The 22,718-nt window shown below is 34.0% G+C and overlaps 1 protein-coding gene across 1 annotated transcript; it reads left to right on the forward strand.

Annotated features, from left to right (window-relative positions):
• Positions 1-1,143: 1,143 nt before the first annotated feature.
• On the forward strand, positions 1,144-21,515 carry LOC132721575 (H/ACA ribonucleoprotein complex non-core subunit NAF1-like). Its single transcript, XM_060705896.1, has 9 exons — positions 1,144-1,225; positions 4,327-5,109; positions 5,913-6,018; positions 8,594-8,687; positions 9,754-9,836; positions 12,389-12,549; positions 16,528-16,579; positions 17,843-17,999; positions 19,680-21,515. Exons 2-9 carry the CDS (start codon positions 4,385-4,387, stop codon positions 21,089-21,091), a joined length of 2,790 nt encoding a protein of 929 aa, XP_060561879.1. The 5' UTR covers positions 1,144-1,225; positions 4,327-4,384; the 3' UTR covers positions 21,092-21,515.
• Positions 21,516-22,718: the final 1,203 nt, after the last annotated feature.

A 22,718-nucleotide genomic window follows, 5' to 3' on the forward strand; every position in this document is an offset into this window, starting at 1 on the left:
GAAATTCAGCGCCTTCTGTGCTTTGATTATATTTATGATGTTAATTATAATTAGTAATCATTTGGAAAGTTTGGATCTCTTTTTACAGTACAGTGTATCCAATTTGGGATATGTTGGGACATACAATGTATATTGCCCTTTTTTTTAAAAGACCCTGTGTTTTTTCCTCTTTTCAAACTCTGACGAAGGCCAGAATCTTATATTAACACTGATATTGATTTTAAACCAGTTTTTTATGATAAGATTAGAAAATTCCACTTCAAAGACGATAATGACAATAATATTTAACATGCGTTTATGCCATTATGATTATTTTGTACATTTGATTATACAAAAATTATATATATTAATTCTATAAATTTTATTTTAAGGGGTATTATTTTAGACTTATAGTTAAATACTGGTTAATAAAAATATGATTACAATAAATAAAAAAAAATAATTTTAGGCTTTAACATGATATCACCTAAAGTGTTAAAACTCCTGATTTTAAAATTTACTTATTTATATTCATGAATAGGGCATATATTCCGAAAGTTTTTTTTTCTTACAGCAGCTTAACAATGGATGCCCCTGTCACTTGATATGCAATTATTCAATAAACCATTTAGGTGTCACCTTCCCTGGCCAGCCTGGTCATATGGTCTAGTGCATTAGAAGTGCACACGGTGTGCACTTCTAGTTCAGCTCTAGTGCACTAGAGGTGCACAAGGGTGGGAAGTTTAGTGTGAACTCAACTGTATAAACATTGTGAAAATGTTTAATTCGGAATAAACTTTCTTGCATAGCAGACTGGCGTTTCTGTGAGTTTTACCACGGATATATATTTTTTAATATAAATCCGTGGTTTTACCCATGCCGGAAATTCGTCCGTTCGTTCATTCATTCATTCATTCATTCATTCATTCATTCATTCATTCATTCATTCATTCATTCATTCATTCATTCATTCTTTTTTTCTTTCTTTCTTTCTTTCTTTCTTTCTTTCTTTCTCTCTTTCTTTCTTTCTTTCTTACAATAATACTGCATGGTATACAATAATCGGAACTGTTTCCTTGACTTTATTTACATTCATGACTATCTTTCAAACAGTATGGATATTTAATGGTGTTCAACATTCATAAACATTATTTAAAAATTCATTGCATAAATCAAGCACAGCAATTGTAGATCGCACGTGTTGTTGTAAACAAACGAATATTTCCAAAAGTATTCCTTGAGAAAGGTAATAAAAAGAAACTTTTTCCTGCAAAACTCGTTAGATTATTTAGTATATTCCATATTTACTATTTTTGAACTCTGATATCATTGACATTGTTTAATTCTCTGAGGAATTAAGTTCGGACACCGCTATTCTGGATAAATTTATTCTGGGTAAATTTATACTCAGTTCCTATGATATTTCAGGTTCTATGATATCAGGGTATTTACATTTTCAGTGACTGCTACTCAGTTCCTATGATATCACAGGTTCTATGATATCAGGGTATTTACATTTTCAGTGACTGCTACTCAGTTCCTATGATATCACAGGTTCTATGATATCAGGGTATTTACATTTTCAGTGACTGCTACTCAGTTCCTATGATATCACAGGTTCTATGATATCAGGGTATTTACATTTTCAGTGACTGCTAGTAAAAGCATATACATATATTCTTAGCTTAGAAACATTTCTTTAGACTAAAGTTACTGTAATCAGTGGTAATAGTAAATACGATTACTGGAGGTTACGTACCACGGAGGATACGTACCAGGAGGTTACGTACCATTTTTGGAGGTTACGTACCACTTATATATTTTGGAGGATACGTACCATATATATAATTTATATAAAATGGGTAAAATATGGTGAGGTTGCCAGTAGAAATTCTATTACTGCTATGATAGAGAAATATTGACTTATTACTTATAACATTATTTTTTTGTCTATTATTTACTCTAAGTTTCATTAATTAAAACATATTTTCTGTTCTATATAATTTACAGAAAATTCAGTTTGTTACATTGTTTATGAATAAAATATTTGTTTCTGTTTTTCATTTGTTTATTTATGAATACCACAACAAGTGAAAATTGTTTGTTTTATACACCTCTAAGAGAATGAATCACACGTTTATAAGAAAATCATTGATATCCTCTGTAACATTTATGTTTTCTATTTGGATGGCTTACAAGCACACAAACTAAACAAGACCCGAAGGATGGTTTATATATTTTATTAAATGTGTTGCATCCAAGTATACACTCATAAACTCCCAAACATCGAGTAAACATACACACAGTAACAATAACGATATTTGATATTAAAGGCGTGGCTTATTATATCTTGTAGACTTGCTTACTACATCCTCCTCTATCTTTAGTTTAGAACTCATCAATAAAATCAATAAATTTAAATCATCAAAAATTTTAATTTAAATGTGCAAACATATTGTAATAAGAAATATTTTTTCGGTATGAAATAAGCTATATAGCAAGTTATATAGCAAGTCTATTGTTATAAACTCTTCTCCTTTTTCAGCAGAGTTCATTAACCAATGCGATTTACTCTAATCAGTGTACTGGGCATCTGCTTCAACGAAGTAATGATAAATATAATGTTATTGTTAATTGTCATATCTTTTTCTATTTTTCGTAATGTCACAAAATATCAAGCAAATTACATTATTATCACAACATTTGTTCAAACAACTAGCATTGTTATCAAAAGAATGATTTGTTTTTCTGTAACCAATTATAAGGTAATTTCATAAAAACCAAAAGTATTAATTTCACGAATAACAGATTGTTCTCACACACGTTATCATTTTTTCCTAAGATTAATAAATCCAGCAAGCGGATATAAATGATACACTGCTATGACAGTCAGGGGTGTAACTTAAACATGTTATCATTTTTATAACCCATAGCCGTTATAAAATTTTATCTGTTTACTAACAGGATCAACTTTGTAAATGTTTTATTTTATTCGTATATCTTCTCCGTTTTCATTGAAAAGTGACTGTATGTACACGTATATTGTAGAGTACCGATAAAAAATATATATAATTATATAATTTATATAAAATACAAATAATATAGAGCATAACAATTATAAAAAAAGACCGAATTATAACTTTAATATTACTTTTTAAAAATCACATAAGAGCAATTAATTTAAATGCAAACGTTTTACCTATATCTATGTATGATTATCACACATTCAGAAATGAGTAATCTAACAAATCACAAACAAATTGCAAAACTATTGACATATGATTGAATACACTGATTTATAATTGCAAGTCTCCGGTTAGTACGTAATACTGATTTTTTAAAATGAAATTTTGCGGCGATCAACTTTTACAGAAAGCATGCATGCATAATTTCTTTCTTAATAAGAAAACTTATTAATATTTAATTTCAGGTTGTTGACAACTCAATAAGAAGTAGACCACCTTTAAGTTCCAGCAATGTTACACGGCACTACGAGTGCTGTAGCTGGCATGATGGAAGTCGAGCAACGGCTGGCACATATTTTTAAAAATACTTGTTAATTGTGTATTGTTGTTTCATTTCAGAGCGTGTAACATAATTATTGTTATTTTCATTTTATGCACAGTTCAGTTAACGTGTAAATGAAACTAAATGTAATGTATAAATGATAAAATATGTAACGCTTGTTTAGTTTTTTTTTATTCAAGGTAAGTTATTTTGTCCGGTTTATTAACATGCATATGAAATATTATTATTGCTTTTGATTATTTTGTTTATTTCAGTTAATTTGAGTTAAATGCGTATAAATAAAACAATAATACTATAAATGAAAAAAAAAAATGTTTTTTTTATATATATGCTGTGGTTTGTTTCATTGTACTGTTCATTTCAGTTAAGTGCGTGTAATTATATTATTGTTATTAATTATTTTCAGTTTTGTGTTGTAAATAAAACTTGTTATTATCGTTAATTGCGGTTTGTTGTTTATTCTTATATATTCATACATATTTAATCTCATTACAAAATACAATTAATGCGCGAATTTGAACAATAAACGTGATATAGTTTCACACCTTATCCCTATTATTATCACTTTATTATATATTTCTATAGTGGTACGTAACCTCCAAAAATGGTACATTTATGCAGTGGTACGTAACCTCCATGGTACGTAACCTCCAAATTCCGTAAATACACAGGCGCTAGTCACATAATCAAATATTTTTCATAATCGGCCTATATATGTGAGTAAATATTTACCACTTTTAATTTTGCAATGCACAAAATCAAAAGTGGCCAAGTGTACACAATGTATAACAGGGTTCAAATACATTTATTTGATTTCAGGATACTTTTCGTGATTAACCTCTTCATCTACTCAAGAACATTATTCTCCTGATTTGAAATGGACCAAGAGGCCAGCATTTCCAAGCAGCCTGAAAAGACAGATATATGTTCAAATGAATCGAGCATGCAAGTGACGGCTGTCCCTCCTTCTTGCAATGACGCAGGTGTTTTAAATAAAAGTGCTGACAGTGGAATTCATGATGTAGAAACAAGAACTCGAGTAGAAACAGGAACAGATGGTGAAACTCCTATTTCAACAGCTGATGACAATTTGGATACAAATATTAAAAATACAGTGGAAGTGACAACAGGAAAAGAAACTGCTGTCATTAAAAATACAGAAAAAGGTGTATTACCTAAAGATATCACAGAAAATAGTGATAAGAAAGATAATGAAGGAAGCAATGTTAGTGTTGGTTTGATTGAAAAAGAATCTTCCAATGAGAACTCTGGCATACATAATGAAGCAGTTATAAAAAAAAATGATGAAACAAGTAAAGAATCTGTAAATGTCACTATTGATCATTTTGATACTATTCAGTCAGAGAAATCCAAAGACACAAATAAAGAAATGGATGTTGAAGAGAAAAATCAAGCTGATGTGGAAATTGATAATGAAACCTTAGTTGACAGTTCAGGTAATGTCATGATGGAATACAGAACTGCAAAGAAAGTGATAGCTGGAGATGGTAGTTCTGACTCGTCACCAGACAGTGACTCTGAACCTGAGACAGCTAATGATAAGGCAATAGAAGCTAAAGATACAGAGGCACAACTGAATAAGTAAGAGGCTAAGTACACATTTGTTACACAAATACTAAATCAGAACTATACAATCAGAACTGTACAATTTTGTTTTTGACTAACCTCAGGGTGGGTGATCATGTGGCACTTGTTTAAGGTATCATTGGGTCACCGCTAATGGTATCTGCTCATTTTTGTTGTATTTTCAATATTTGACTGAAAAACAAATACCATGTTCCCAGAAACTATTTTCCTATTCAAATGGTATATAATGTTCCATTGTAGCTCTTTTACATTTCCTGTTATATGCTTGCAGAAATTTTTCTGTGCCGCAATATTTTGATGAAAATATGTGTCACAGTTCCTTCAAGCATATCCAAGAAAGTACAAGAGCTCCTTTGGGAAGATATGAACCATTGGAATTGAAACATATTTGCCAGGAACATGGTGTGAGTTTATGATTCAAATATTGAAAGATGTGTTGAAAAATAAGCGAAGCACTGCATGTTTTTTTTTAATGAAATCTTTCCTGTGTTAATTCCTGCATTATCTAGGCTCGCTGAGAATAGCTGAGCATGTGCACTGTCCTACTGTCAGCTCTTGTAAAGTATTTTGATGTTCCTGGAACATTGAAATTCAAATCATGGATAAATCCAATAATTAGTAATGTCTTTCAATTTTTGGACACATCTGATCATCATAGTTTAAAACAGTTTTTATTGGCATTACATATTATTCACAACATGTATAATAATTATATATAGAAAGGAATCATGTTTGAATAGTAATAAATAAATTGAAAATAGCAGAGCAAAAATTAAACAGTATATAATGTTTTCCAGAATAATTTCTAATGAGAGAGATGCTTCACCAGAGAGGGAGAAAAGGGTCAAATTAAACAGATATGGTTTTGAAGATATTCGAACTAAAGGGGAACTCCTACCAGAGGTAAATGATACTGATTTTTTTCTCAAAGGTAAACTGGATCACAGAAAGACTAAGGGGTCTTCACAGCTAAGTGGTGAACTTAGCTGCCTTATAATCACTTGCGCCTTCATTTTTGTGGGTTTGAATCCCAGCAGGGAACTTTTGGTGTGAGAAAGCTATTAATGTTTCTACTCGAGTGCTAGCTGGTGCAGAGATCTGCCGAGGACGCGATTTTGCGCCATTGGCGCTAAAAAAATGAGAATGGCGCAGGAAAATCGGCAGCAAAGGGCCATGGGCGCATCTAAAATCTGTGCCAGACTTATAAGAAAACAAAACTGTCTGCTGGGTTATTTAGTCATCCAGTCAAAACTGGTACCAACAGCAACATGTTACCCATGCTCCTGTAATTACGCATATTCTTGAGTTTATCCATTATCCCCTATAGCTTTTGTCCATGTTATCTACTTATCGCATTTCTTCTCATAATCCCTTTCCCACACAGATACTCATTTCTACTACCGTAAATTTAATCCAATAAAACAAACAAACAAATTATACAACTGCTTAATATTTAAAATGATTATCGGTAACTGAAAAAAGTGTTGCTATTTTAAGAAATGCTGTAAGTTACAGTATAATCTGACAGGTGTTCAACTTGATCAACCCTAAGGTCACTCAAGTTCACGCAAGTTTTGGCTGATGAAGTGTAAGAAAAGATGTATATTTCGTTATCAGAATGTTTGACAGGGTGATTATTAACCAATCAGAGAAACATTGTGCATGACTTTTTTCATGATCAAAAGGTCTGTCGGCAAATGTCTTTGATGTATGCTGTCTACACAGAGGCATACAAGGGGCAATAAAATTCATCAATGTACCTGTACAGTGGTAAGGGACATTTGGTGCAAAGTAGGAACAATTAAATGGATAATGCACAATAGAAGACATTACAAGTAAGAACCAGCAATTATGTGGATAAATTTGCATATCAAATTTTTGAGCAGCCATTTAAAAAATATTTTCATTTTTGCCTGCAATTAATATTAGTTAGAAAGTTACCATGTAGGCATGATTTTTAATTATTGGTAAAGTACTGAATCATAAGTGAACCACTTGTCATAAAATATGATTTAAGTTTTATTACCGGGGCAATTCAATTATCTACAAACTTTTTAACAGTTATTTTGGTCAATGTTAACTTATTTTCCCAAGGCCCATACTTTGGTAAAAATGGCCCATCATTTTCAGACCAAGTGGGCCCAGGGCCCAGTACTTTCAAATTCTTGGCAGATCTCTGCTGGTGTCTGTAGTAATACATGGATTAGTATTTTCAATCTCCTTCCAACAATAAAGCTTTAAAACTGCTAAATGATCTTTACAGTAATAGCAGTGTTTGAAATTAGCAGTAGTCCTATAGCCCCAGACTACTAAATTTCTCCTCGGGCTACCAACTTTCACAGTAACAAGCCCAACCAGGCTACTGTATTTTCAGAGGCAATATAAACAGCTGTTGTGAACAAATGAATCGTGCTAGTGAAATGTCTTTTGGGCTAGTGAATATTCCAATCTGGTAGTCCGACCAGCCTAGTAGATTCATATCCTTATTTCTTACACTGTAATAGTATGGCCTAAGACCAACTTAAAACAAACATTTAAACATTTTGAAATTGTTGGTTTTAAGCAGGAAATTGTAAGACTGTACTGACATCACAAACAGTTTCCTGACTGAACAAGACCAGCAAGTGTGATATTGTTTTTCAAGCATAAACAGGGATGCCAATTTTCTGCGGATCCGCAGAAATCTGCGGATTTCGAGGTCCTCGAACCACTTTTGATAACAATGTAAATCCGAGGAGAAAATTTGGTGGGTGGGGGTCTCTTTCGCCGAGTTTGCTACCATCTATTGTCCGCCGATTGTAAATGTTTAGACCGTACCGTAAATATTAAGACCGTACCGCTTTTCGGGTATGTTCAGTTATTGTTGCTATTATAGTAAGCCAATGAACGATAGCGTTAAATAAACCGACCAATCGTAGCGTCTTTCTGTAGTTGAAGAAATCAAAACAAAATGTCGGCCGATTAGCCAATTAACTCCAACAACGCTTCGAAGATCAAAGACTTGACAAAAATGTTAAAAATAAGTTTAATTTGAAATGGTTAGAGAACACAGTAAATGTGAATATCTGATCAACGAGACAACCGTCCGCATTGGTGATGATTTCGTCAAAATAAATATCAGTAAATATCAATATCAGTTGATGAAAATATGTGATAAAGCACTAAAAGGAAATGAATTTTAGACCATCTGAAAAGGATGAAAACCCTGGAGCTTCCGGGGGCTTTGCCCCCGGGGGGCTCTGCCCTGGACCTGCATGGGGGCCTACGCAGCCCCCATGACCCCTCGTGTTTAATTTTCCTCGTTTTTCCAAATTGTCTGTTGGCATCCCTGCATAAACAAAATGGCACCATCTTACTTAACTAAGAAAATGTTATGAAGACTAAAATGTCATTTAAGCTGTGCTTAGGGAAACAAATTGTAAGCAACTTTCTTTGATTGTAAAAAAAAATAATGATATAAATGTTTTATAATTTACAGGATTTACCTCCCCTTGAAGAGTTGACAATAACAGTAGATGAGTCTGTTGTTATGGTAGAGGTTGGCAGCATCAAAAGCATTGTTGGCATTCTAGGTATTTATAATGATGTCTCCCAAATTGTTTTGCCTTTGTTGTCTGTCTGTCTGGTTGTCCATCCGTCCGCATTAAGCTTGTCCACCCTTCACAGGTCAAACTACTGGTGGGATTTCAACCAACCTTTACAGGAGTGATCAGTACCATCCCTAGTTGTGCACAACACTGGCATGTTCTGCTTTGCTGCACGAAATGGCCGCCAGAGCTAAAAATAGAAAAATCTTTTCCGGCCTTCACAGGTCAAACTACTGGTGGGATTTCAACCAAACTGTACAGGAGTGATCAGTACCATCCTTAGTTGTGCACATCACAGGCACGTTTTACTTTCCTGAAAAAAATGGCCGTCAGAACTAAAAAAAGAAAAATCTTGTGCGGCTTTCACAGGTCAAACTACTGTTGGGATTTCAATGAAACCTCGCATGAGTGACCATACATAGTTTTTGGAGACTTATGTTTTTGTGACAAAAACCCTTCTAGTATATTTTTGCCCTTAGCTCAATCTTTTCTTCGACTCACAGTGGCATCATTGTTTGTTCACCTATTTGGTTAAGTTTTTGTTTGTGGTCATGAGCATCAGTACAAACAATGTTGTTAAGTGGAAACTAAATGTGTGGCCGATGAATTGTTTCTGTCAAGTTGAGCTGAATTAGCTATGTATTTAAAAAGATTAATTTATTTGTTTCTGAGGCATAATGTGCCTTTAAACAGATCATACTATAACAGACTATCAAAAGTGTGTTAAGAAATTTGAGCCGCGTCATGACAAAACCAACATAATGGGTTTGCGACCAGCATGGATCCAGACCAGCCTGCGCATCTGCACAGTCTGATCAGGATCCATGCTGTTTGCTTACATACCCTATAGCAAGTATAGAAACTGATAGCGAACAGCATGAATCCTGATCAGACTGCGCGGATGTGCAGGCTGGTCTGGATCCATGCTGGTCGCAAACGCACTATGTTGGTTTTGTCATGACGCGGCTCAATTTTATAGAAGATAGAAGTATCTATAAAAGAAATGTTATGGAACAATTTGTTCTGTGTATCTCTGTCTTTTATATTTCAGTTGTGATACAGTCTAATGAAAATGTTCCACCACTTAATGATGAAACTATTCTGTTTGTTGAGGGTCACAAGGTTCTTGGTCAGGTAATTAAAATGTTTAAATCATCAGTGAACTTATCTATTAGCATAAATAGAGGATATTCAAGTTTTTTCTATAAATACATGATTTATTTTCATCGAGTGGTATGAAAATAAATATTTCATGAGTGGCGGTAGCCACGAATGAAATATGGTAATTTTCATGCCACAAGATGAAAATAAATCATGTATTTATAGAAAAAACTTGAATTTTCTGTTTATTATATACATTTTTCTCTTTTTAGCTCGACTATTCGAAGAATATGAGAGCTATTGTAGTCGCCCCGGCGTCGGCGTCAGCGTCGTCGGCGTCTGCGTTGGTTAAAGTTTTTTGTAAAGTCAAATATCTCAATTATTACTTGAGATATTCAATTGAACCTTACAATACTTATTTATAGTAACAAGGTTCATCAGATTGACAAGTTGGATAACTCTGCCTACAATATTGACAGAATTATGCCCCTTTTTAACTTAGAAATTTTGGTTAAAGTTTTTTCTAAAGTCAAATATCTCAATTATTGCTTGAGATATTCAGTTGAAACTTACAATACTTATTTATAGTAACAAGGTACATCAGATTGACAAGTTGGATAACTCTGCCTACAATATTGACAGAATTATGCCCCTTTTTAACTTAGAAATTTTGGTTAAAGTTTTTTCTAAAGTCAAATATCTCAATTATTGCTTGAGATATTCAGTTGAAACTTACAATACTTATTTATAGTAACAAGGTACATCAGATTGACAAGTTGGATAACTCTGCCTACAATATTGACAGAATTATGCCCCTTTTTAACTTAGAAATTTTGGTTAAAGTTTTTTTTCTAAAGTCAAATATCTCAATTATTGCTTGAGATATTCAATTGAAACTTACAATACTTATTTATAGTAACAAGGTACATCAGATTGACAAGTTGGATAACTCTGCCTACAATATTGACAGAATTATGCCCCCATGGAACTTAGAAATTTTGGTTAAAGTTTTTTTGTAAAGTCATATATGAGATATTAAATTGAAATTTAAAATACTTTTTTATAGTAACAATGTACATCAGTTTGCAAAATTGCATAACTCTGCCTGCAATATTTGCAGAATTATTTGCCCCTTTGAAACTTAGAAATTTGGTTAAAGGTTAAAGGTCTTCAAAGATATTTACTTGAAACTTAACACATGCACTTAGGATCATAATTGGAGGGTCATAATTGTATGTCACTGACCAAGTTCCATAACTCTATCTTGCATTAAGACTGATTCATATCCCCTTTTCTACTTACTCTCTTGGTTAATGTTTACATGCAAGTTTTACATATCTCAATAACTATTAAAGATATTTATTTAAAACTTCACATATGCATTTAATGTCATAATTGTAGGTCACTGACAAAGATCCATAATTCTATCTTGCATTTAGGCTGATTTTTCTCCCCTTTTTCAACTTAGAAATTCATGGTAAAGTTTTGCTTGTAAGCTGTTATCTCAGTAACTACTGAAGGGTTTGTGCCTTTTTTGGGACAATTTTATGCGTTCATAATAATAAAGCAGTGATTTACTTGATAAAACATCTTAATAACAAGCCTTTCTACCTTTTCTGTCAAATTTATGTATTCATAGGTAATTAGTATTGTTATACTCAATAAAACACCCTTGTGACATTACCTTCCGAATAGTCAAGCCAATACTGTGTAATTAGACTCTCTCTAAGGCCTATAACATGAATTTATAAAAAAAAAAATTAGCCCTTTTGTGAACTTAAAAAATTTAACATTATCAAGGCTCTTTTACTATCAAGCACTTAGAATAGTCGAGCGTGCTGTCCCACCGACAGCTCTTGTTTGCTATAAAATTTGAAAGGCTTTCCCTTAAATTTTGTGTAATGGCAGAATTTAAAAGAAAGTAGTCCGGCAAGACACCAGTGAAAATACGGAAAATATGTTTCACTGTAGTGAAAAATAAATTTTTACAGTGAAAATACGGAAAATGAAATATGCATTTTATTTCATCAATATTTCTCAATATTTCATTTATAAGTATATAATAAATAAATATATACACTCCGCAAAATAAAAAACACTTTACATGGACTTAAAATGGGCATATTTCAATTTCTTATTGGTGTATCCGGATAAATCTGATTAGAGTCACTCATGAGTATTATGAATTTCATTATAAACCAGAAAACAAAAATAACAAAATGTTAAGTTATCTTATTTATCCTCCAATTTAACACTCATCATTTGCTCTAGGATGGGCATAATGTCACTGAACAACAAATGGACAAATCTTATTTTTTCTTGCCAGAAAGTATTAACAATTATAGACCCATATGTAACATTAGTATTGAAATAAAATTACACAACAAGCTGCATGCGTATTTTATTATCAAATACATTGGTACAAGTTTTTAGGCATATACCTGAAATTCAGATTTGTTATACTTATGAAAGTACTCTATATGTGTAAACCAATTGAAATATTGCTAAATTTATGGTTTTCAGGTTTTCTGATATTTTGACATCCATGCAAATATATCATCTATATTTCTCTTTGTGTATTACAGGTTTTTGAAGTGTTTGGTCCCGTTAAGACTCCATGGTATTCAGTCAGATTTAATGAAGTAAACAATATTGAAGCCAAAGGTCTGAAAGTGGGTATGCCAGTTTTTTGTGCTCCACGAGAAGATTCTTTCACCAAGTTTGTGTTTGTGGATAGTCTTAAAACGTATGTAAATTTGGTGATTAATAGAGCATATTGTTTGAAGACTGAAATAAAAACTATCAGTGAAGTTCACTTATTATATATGAGTCGCGTCATGACAAAACCAACATAGTGCGTTTGTGACCAGCATGGATCCAGACCAGTCTGCGCATCCGTGCAGTCTGATCAGGATCCATGCTGTTCGCTTACAAACCCTATTACAAGTACAGAAACTGATAGCGAACAGCATGGATCCTGATCAGACTGTGCAGATGCGCAGGCTGGTCTGGATCCATGCTGGTCACAACCCACTTTGTTGGTTTTGTCGTGAGACGGGTCGTATAACGATTTCAGAGTTTTTCTCAAGTCTTAGGATTTTCATTGGTCAGTGAACATTCTGTGACAGATTCTTACCAATCAAATAACTGAATTTGAGCATAAAGAATTTCTTTATAACATCAGACCCAGTTCTTGTGTTATGATTACAATGTATAGTCTAACTTGCCCAAGTGACCATGTGCATTAAACGACTTTTGTCTGTAGTGACCAAATAAATTCCTCCTGATCATTTTCTCTCTATATCTTTAATGTGTTACTTAAGAAACCAGCGACCACTAATTTAAAGTCAGTTTATCGTGATCAATCTTTTCATCAAGCAGCCACTTACACCTATCAAGTATTTGTGTTTTTAGCTCACCTGTCACAAAGTGACAGGGTGAGCTTTTGTGATCGCTTTTCGTCCGGCGTCCGTCCGTCCGTCGTCCGTCCGGCGTCCGTCCGTAAACTTTTGCTTTAAATGACATCTCCTCATAAACCACTGAGCCAATTTCATCCAAACTTCACAGGAATGTTCCTTTGGTGGTCACCTTTAAAAATTGTTCAAAGAATTTAATGCCATGCAGAACTCTGGTTGCCATGGCAACCGAAAGAAAAATCTTTAAATATCTTCTTTTAAACAACCCTAAGAGCTAGAGCTTAGATATTTGGCATGAAACATCTTCTAGTGAGTGTCTACCAAGTTTGTTCAAATAAAAGCCCTGGGGTCAAAATTGGCCCCGCCCCAGGGGGTCATTGATTTTCCCTATATGCATATAGTAAAAACTTAAAAAATCTTCTTTTAAAGAACCCAAAGAGCTAGAGCTAAGATATTTGGCATGAAACATCGTCTAGTGAGTGTCTACCAAGTTTGTTCAAATAAAAGCCCTTGGGTCAAAATTGGCCCCGCCCCGGGGGGTCATTGATTTTCCCTATATGCATATAGTAAAAACTTAAAAAATCTTCTTTTAAAGAACCGTAAGAGCTAGAGCTTAGATATTAAGCATGAAACATCTTCTAGTGAATGTCTACCAAGTTTGTTCAAATAAAAGCCCTGGGGTCAAAATTGGCCCCGCCCCAGGGGGTCATTGATTTTCCTTATATGCATATAGTAAAAACTTAAAAAATCTTCTTTTAAAGAACCCAAAGAGCTAGAGCTAAGATATTAAGCATGAAACATCTTCTAGTGAGTGTCTACCAAGTTTGTTCAAATTAAAGCCCTGTGGTCAAAATTGGCCACACCCCGGGGGGGTCATTGATTTTCCCTATATGCATAAAGTAAAAACTTAAAAAATCTTCTTTTAAAGAACCATAAGAGCTAGAGCTTAGATATTTGGCATGAAACATCTTCTAGTGAATGTCTACCAAGTTTGTTCAAATAAAAGCCCTGGGGTCAAAATTGACCCCGCCCCAGGGGGTCATAGATTTTCCCTATATGCATATAGTTAAAACTTATAAAATCTTCTTTTAAAGAACCCAAAGAGCTAGAGCTAAGATATTTAGCATGAAACATCTTCTAATGAGTGTCTACCAAGTTTGTTCAAATAAAAGCCCTGGGGTCAAAATTGGCCCCGCCCCAGGGGGTCATTGATTTTCCCTATATGCATATAGTAAAAACTTAAAAAATCTTCTTTTAACTCAAAGAGCTAGAGCTAAGATATTTAGATATTTAGCATGAAACATGTTCTAATGGGTGTCTAGCAAGTATGTTCAAATAAAAGCCCTGGGGTCAAAACTGGCCCCGCCCGGGGGGGGTCATTGATTTTCCTTATATGTGTATAGCAAAAACTTAAAAATCTTCTTTGAAGAACCCAAATAGCTAGAGTTTAGATATTTAGCATGAAACATCTTTTAGTAAATATCTACAAAGTTTGTTCAAATAAAAGCCCGGGGGTCAAAACTGGCCCTGCCCCAGGGGTGTCATTGTTTTTAACTACATGTATATGTGTATAGTAAAAACTTTAAAAATCTTCTTTTAAAAAACCCAATGAGCTAGAACTTAGATGTTTAGCATGAAACATCTTCTTATGGGTGTCTACCAAGTCTGTTCAAATAAACAAATAAAAGCCCTTGGGTAAAAATTGGCCCGGGGGTGGGGGGCCTATATACAGGTGAGCGACCTCAGGGCCATCATGGCCCTCTTGTTTATAGGGTGTTGCCACATGCCATCACAAGTGTAAACAGTTATACCAAATGAATGTCTGAAAAAACACATAAAAGTTCATACTGGCCCCAACATTTATTTATTAACTGACATTTAAAAGCATTAGTATTTTAAATTGTTCAAACAATACAGTTTTAAAGTTCTTTTTCAAAGAATGCATGATTTTGATGGCTTGGTGTGGAATAATTATGCCATAAAGGAGGAGTTCATCATGTACAGTCAAACGTGTATTAAGCGACCGGGCAAGGGAAACACCCAAAACGGTCGCTTAATGAAACGGTCTCTTAAGACAGTCAGCATGATATAAAAGTCAAAATTTATAATAAATGAAATCTTTTTTTATTCGGTGGGATTGTTTTTCAACTTCATTTTTATATAAATATTGAATAATAAGTATGCTCCGATAATCTAAATGGATGAAAATGTAAAAAATAACTTTCTGATATTTATTGACAAAACAGTTTTGATCCATTACGTACATGTTTGACATTTTTTCCAGAATTTTTTAACTTCTCTGTTGTTTTTCCTTGTCTCCAACACGAAAACCCTATTAGTGAAGATGTTTACTGTTGTGCATTTTTTCATTTGAAATAAACAAACTACATCTATTTGTTACGATTAATTTAATGGCTGATCAAGTTCAAGGTCAATTCAATGCAGTCTAAATGTCAACAAGCGAAGCGTATACACCATCTCAGTATGGGCGGAGTGTTGCATTGTTTATTCGATATTATTGGATAATACACGTCACGCGCATACTTATCTCCATTTGCATACGCTAAAACGGTATGGGAAATAGAGTTTTTCACACGGTTATTGTTGTGTATTGATTGTTGACACTTGTGACATAACGAGGTGGCGTTCTCTAAAAACACAATTACTTGACAGGTAAAAGTGGTCGTTTAATGAAAAGATTGATGTCAATTAGGTGACTAATTAGCGGTCGCTGGTCGCGTTGAGCAAAAGTCGCTTAATACATTAAAGATATAGAGAGAAAATGATCGGGGGGAATTTAAAGTGGTCGTTTAAGACAAAAGTCGCTTAATACACGTGGTCGCATGGGCAAGTTAGACTGTATACCATTTCATACCATGACCTTGAAATTTTGTTTTAATTTTGGAAGGCTACTTTTAGTTGAATTTTTCTATTGCAATACACAGGGCGAATTAAGATAAATGAGAATAATCAGAGTATAAGTTCTTGTTAGCAATGATATATGTAACTTCATTTTATCTTAAATTTGAAATTAAGAATGATTTTGCCAGTTAGTTACTATACTTTATTCGTTTTAGCAGAAAAGGTCAGAACAATGATTTAGCTACGTCTTAGTTACTATACTTTATTCTTTTCCACACAAATGTCAGAATAATGATTTAGCTACTTAGTTACTATACTTTATTCATTTCCACACAAATGTCAGAACAATGATTTAGCTACGTCTTAGTTACGATAATTTATTCTTTTCCACACGAATGTCAGAACAATGATTTAGCCACTAAAATACTATATTTTATTTATTTTAGTATAAGAGGGTCAGATGCCTCTTGGGAAGACAATAATGAACCTCCAGAGAAGGTAAAGATTTCATATTTTTAGATTATGTTGTTTATATGATGATGAAATATATGTATTGGCTGCTGATTTGGCTCTGTCCCTCCGTCCATCATCACACTGTGTCTCGTCCGTAAGTCAGCCGTTCATCAAATGATTTTAAAATAATTTGGCACAAATGCTCACCATAAGAATATGACTATATGTCATGCTCAACACCTAGACCACTATCTCCATGGTCAAGGTCAAACTTGGAAAGCAAAGGTCAACACTGTCTGATGTAGGGTATATTTTGTGTCAAGTAACTATTTTATCCATCAAGGGATTTTGATATAACTTGGCACAAAAGTTCACCATAATCAGATAACATGCCTTACACAACAATCAGACCCCTTCCTTCAAAGTCCAGGTCACACTTAGAGGTCAAAGTTTAACATGGTCAACTTAGAGGTCAAAGTTAACATGGTCATTTAAAAGGTCTGTTTTATGTCCGGTCCACAATTTTTAATTTGCATAAAAAGTATTTTATATTTGCCATATTCAGACAGTATGTCATTGGCAACACCCAGACACCTACAATTTAGGTCAAACTTAGTGATCATGGTTTGTGTTTTCCTTGCCGAAAGAATAACTGTGAATGTACTGGAGAAATACCAGTAAAATTTAAAATATAAATAGATAACAGTGAGAGGGAGATCACTGCAAAAGTATCATAACTAAATCTTTAAAATTTCATTTATCTCCCTTTATGTTCTAATAATGACTGCTCAGATGTATTTCTCTTATTTCATTATATTTCTCTAATGAATTTATTGTTGCATGTTTATATCCAACATTTATGAGATTTTGCACTGGAAGTCCATTTTCAGACCTCAATCTTTTCAAATAATACTATTGTGTTCTAAATAATGCTATTGTGTTCTTCATGTAAATATTCCCTTAGGGAGGTATGTTGGTAATTAGGTTACATATTGTTGTTAATTTCAGGAAGCGGGCTCATATTTATATAGACTCATATAAGTTGCAAGAACTTGTTTCACAATTAAGCTTATATGAATACCTTTGAACTGAACAATGATTTTTTTTTATTGAAATATCTTGGGGGACAGTTCTTTTCACAAAATATTTGTTTAAAAACTTTGTTATCATTCTTAATTAGTTTTTTTCTTGACATTGTACCATAACTTAATTAATGTACTGTACATAATTGTATTGAATACTTACGTGATACTAGTTCATGTGTTTAAATTATGATTTTATTGGTTTTGAAAATGTGTCTATTTTTAGCATCTGGATTACTCGGATGATGAAGCAGAACGTAGAGCTAAAGCAAAGAGACGTAACAAAAAGTTTGGAGATACTGAAGCTGCAAATGGGGAAGATGGTGATAGTGCAGTCCACAAGAAAAATCCGAGGCAGCGCAATAGGAACAGACCAAATAGAGGTAAGTTCTAATTATCTAAACACGCAGAATGCCTTAATTTGAATTCACCTGTAGTTGACTGTTGTGATATGATATATTGTGTAGCATGCCTAACTAGGATCATAGTGATCTATATGGATTTGCATAGAATCTCAATGTCAAATCTCATGTGAAAACTTGATTATATCTTAGACATAATATAATTGGACAAGCAAAAGTATTTTGGGTTTTTCCCAGATAATCCAGGGGGATACCAACAATTTTTAGCTCGACTATTCGATAAGAATAAGTAGAGCTATTGCAGTCACCCGAGCGTCGGCGTCCGCGTCGGCGTCGGCGTAACCACTTATGTTAAAGTTTTTGTAATAGTTCAAATATTTTCAAATTCCATTGACATATGGCTTTCAAACTTTGCACACTTGTTCACCATCATGACCCCAACCTGTAGACAGGAGGAGGTAACTCTATCAAGCATTTTGACAGAATTATGCCCCTTTTTCGACTTAGAATTTACGTTAAAGTTTTTGTAATAGTTAAAATATTTTCAAAGTCCATTGACATATGGCTTTGAAACTTTGCACACTTGTTCACCATCATGACCCCAACCTGTAGACAGGAGGAGGTAACTGTATCAAGCATTTTGACAGAATTATGCCCCTTTTTCGACTTAGAATTTACGTTAAAGTTTTTGTAATAGTTAAAATATTTTCAAAGTCCATTGACATATGGCTTTGAAACTTTACACACTTGTTCACCATCATGACCCCAACCTGTAGACAGGAGGAGGTAACTGTATCAAGCATTTTGACAGAATTATGCCCGTTTTTCGACTTATTTACGTTAAAGTTTTTGTAATAGTTAAAATATTTTCAAAGTCCATTGACATATGGCTTTGAAACTTAACACACTTGTTCACCATCATGACCCCAACCTGTAGACAGGAAGAGGTAACTTTATCAAGCATTTTGACAGAATTATGCCTCTTTTTCGACTTAGAATTTACGTTACAGTTTTTGTAATAGTTCAAATATTTTCAAAGTCCATTGACATATGGCTTTGAAACTTTGCACACTTGTTCACCATCATGACCCCAACCTGTAAAGAGGAGGAGGTAACTGTATCAAGCATTTTTTTTTACTTTCAAGCACTAAGAATAGTCGAGCATTGCTGTCCTACCGACAGCTCTTGTTTACAAATACAGCTTCGAAAATAAGGGCAAAAGGCTAACTAAACTTTTGTGACCATAGTGCATCATGATGCTATAATGGTAAAAATTTGTTTGTACCGAGGATTAGCTATAAAAAAAAAACCCACACATTTGCCAGGTTCTGGATACTATCTATTGACATAAGATTGCAACAGTATTTTAGTATTTATATGGTAATTAAATGATTGACCACAGCATAAATATATTATTTAAACCTTTCTTATAATTGGCTGTCAGTTGGATGCCAACATACAACTGCATATCTAGTTGGTAGCTGATGTTCAATTATATTATGTGAATTTATGTCCCAGATTACATTTAATACTGATTAAAATTTATTACCATTTATTCTTTGTTCCACATAATTGATCCAATAATTCAGGGGGCAAATCAGTAATTTTGAAAAGTTGTGTTTGTAAATTACAGGTAAATATGCCCTTATGCTATGTTTCATTCAATGGTCTTACTTATGTTTAATATTTTATATTTTCTAGATGAACAGTCTGGTATTAGGCCAGAGCAGCAGATACAACATCCAAAACGAGGCTGGAATCCATTCAAAGATATTCAGAACGGACATGGTAACAGTGGTCCTCCTAGGTATGGAGGTAGACACCAGGCAAATGAAAACTTCAGCAATTCCAACAGACAAAGATGGCCGTCGGGTCAGAATAACTTCAGCAGACCACAGTCTCGTTTTGGCGGGCCCCCAGATTTCCAGAATAGGCCAAGAATGGGTCAGAACCAGGGACAGCCACAATATGGAGGTAGAAATATTCGGCAACAAAACAGTTGGAGACCTCCTATGAATACAAACTTCCCGAATAATATGCAGAATTCTGGTCAAGTGTCAATAAACAGCCCCTCTCCTTCAAACAGACCCTTTAACATTCAAGGTCCTCCCCCACCAATGGGCACACCAGGCTTTGGACAAAGTCAGGGTCAGAGTGCTCCTCAAGCACCAATGAATGTTGACTTTTCTCAACCACCACCACAATTTCAATCTGGTAATCCTGTAAGACAGTCAAACCAACCTGCTGGTGTTAATCCCTGGATGGGTTCTCAAGTTAGCATGACTCCTCCATTTGTTGCCTCAAAAATTACAAATCCAAATAACCAGTCATTTCTTCAAGGGAATCAGTCTATTAGTCATCAACAAATGAATGCTGGGAACCAAATGTTTAACCAAGGGCAACCAGTTAATAATAGTGCATCATTCCAAAGTAACCAGTCAAATATTACACAGACTGGTAACACTCCATTGCAAAGTAGTGTAGGGAATGTTCCCAACTTTAGTATGAACAATAGACAGAACACATTTAATCAGCCATTGCAAAGTAACTTTCAAACAAACCATATGCCATTTCAGACAAACAATTTCAGTGGACAGTCTAATTTCAATAGCAGTAATGAACCTGGACAAGGTGGTCTGAATGTAACTAACTTTACTCCACCAGTAAATACCAGTTCTCAGTTTGGCGGTATGAACCCATTGTCGTGCAATAGTCAACCACCAAATGTACATAGACCGGAGTTGTCAAACTTCCAAATGCCAAATGTTCTAGGACAAACAGGCTTGAGTGTTCAAAATAATGAAAATACAAATTTGGTTCATAATCAGAATTTCATAAATAATCAACAGCAAGGTGTCTCGCAGGGGCCTGTACAAAGTACCAGCTCAAGCAACCAGTTTGTTCCGCCACAGGGATACGGATATCAGAGCAATTTTGTTGGACAGAGTCAGCCTGCAGGACAGGGTGGATTTATACCTACCACTGGTGGTTCATACCCTTATTCTGGGAACAATTTGGTTCCAAATGGGAGTAATAGTGGATCCTTCCAAATGGGAAGTAATGTGCAGTCTAATGTTGTAACAGATCAGCGATTTATACAGAACAATTCATAGACTGATACAAATCTGAGATTCTAACAAAGAATGTGTTTATATGATATATATATATACATGTAATAGCAAAACTGTACTTTATATTGAACATACTAGAATTTAGAAAGATAACTTAGTGATTTGTTAAATGAACTCTTTGATAGGTAATTTCAAAATTGTCATGAAAATGATTTGTAATATTTAAAACACCTAGATTTAACATTTAAAATATATAGATAAAAGCAAGTTTTTGAAATGTATCGCATGTGATTTAGATTAATATTAACATCTTAAAAATCAGGAATTAATAAAATGTGGTTTATTTGTCATCATTTCAAGGAAGTGTAAAATTTATACCATGTTGTGAAGATCAGATTCAATGTCATTAAGTTTTGATATTTTATTAACAAGAGAAATGGAATGATTAAAGCTTTGTTAAGTCTGACTTTTTCCTTCTTTTTCTTCTCGTAAAAAATGTTTAGGTTCCCTTGGAGTAAATGGGAGATTATTAAATTCACCCTCCATCAGTCTTAAAATCAAGATCTTGATGTAACAGTCAATTATGTACAAAAGCTACCTGGATAATATGCGCAGAGAGATAACCATATGGAGATTATGCCCCGTCATTGTAATTATTTATCGTCATTATTCTCCTGAAACAAAGTTTGGGGGGTATAAAGGAGTCACTCGGTGGTCGGTCCAGCCGTCCGTTGCATTTTCCTTGTCCGGAGCGTAACTTGAAGACTACTGGTTGTAATTCAATATTACTTCATACAATGGTCAAGCACATTGAGAGGAAGTTCAGTGCACAAGAACCATAACTCTATCTAAAATAATTACAGAGTTATTGACCTTTGTTACTTTTCCATTGCTTTCTTTTGTTCAGACCATAACTTGAAGACTAATGGTTGGAATTCAATATAACTTCATACAATGGTCAAGCACATTGAGAGGAAGTTCAGTGCACAAGAACCATAACTCCATCTTGACTAATTACATAGTAATTGCCCTTTGTTACCTTTCCTTGTCCAGAGTATAACTTGAAAACTACTGGTTGGAATTCAAAACAACTTCATACAATGGTCCAGCACAAAAAGAGAAGTGCAGTGGACAAGAACCATAACTCCATCTTGAGTAATTATAAAGTTATTGCCCATTGTTACTTTTACTTGTCCGGAGCATAACTTGAAAACTACACGTTGGAATTCAATACAACTTCTTACAATCGTCGAGCACATTAAGAGGAAGTGCAGTGCACAAGAACAATAACACCATTTGACAAATAACAGAGTTATTGCCCTTTGATACTTTTCCTTGTCAGGTGCATAACTTAACAATTAATGTTTTGAATTCAATGAAACTTCATTCAATGGTCAAGTGCAATGAGTGGAAATGCTGTGCTAAAGACGCGTAACTCTTTTTGGACTTTTTCAAAGTAATCCAATAAAACTTCATCAATGGTCAAAATGCAACATACAAGAACCACAACTATCTTTAATTGCCGACAACCAGAACTATTTCAGTTCTTTTGCAAGGTATTCTGTTACTTGTAACTTCCTAATTTCCGAAGCAATCTTGCGGGGGTATTAATCACATTAAGTGATAGTTCTAGTTGTAATTATTTATCGTCATTGTAATTATTTATCGT

The sequence above is a fragment of the Ruditapes philippinarum genome, unplaced genomic scaffold (genome assembly GCF_026571515.1).
Source record: "Ruditapes philippinarum isolate M1 unplaced genomic scaffold, ASM2657151v2 ctg2785_1_1_1_1, whole genome shotgun sequence".
Classification (NCBI taxonomy): domain Eukaryota; kingdom Metazoa; phylum Mollusca; class Bivalvia; order Venerida; family Veneridae; genus Ruditapes; species Ruditapes philippinarum.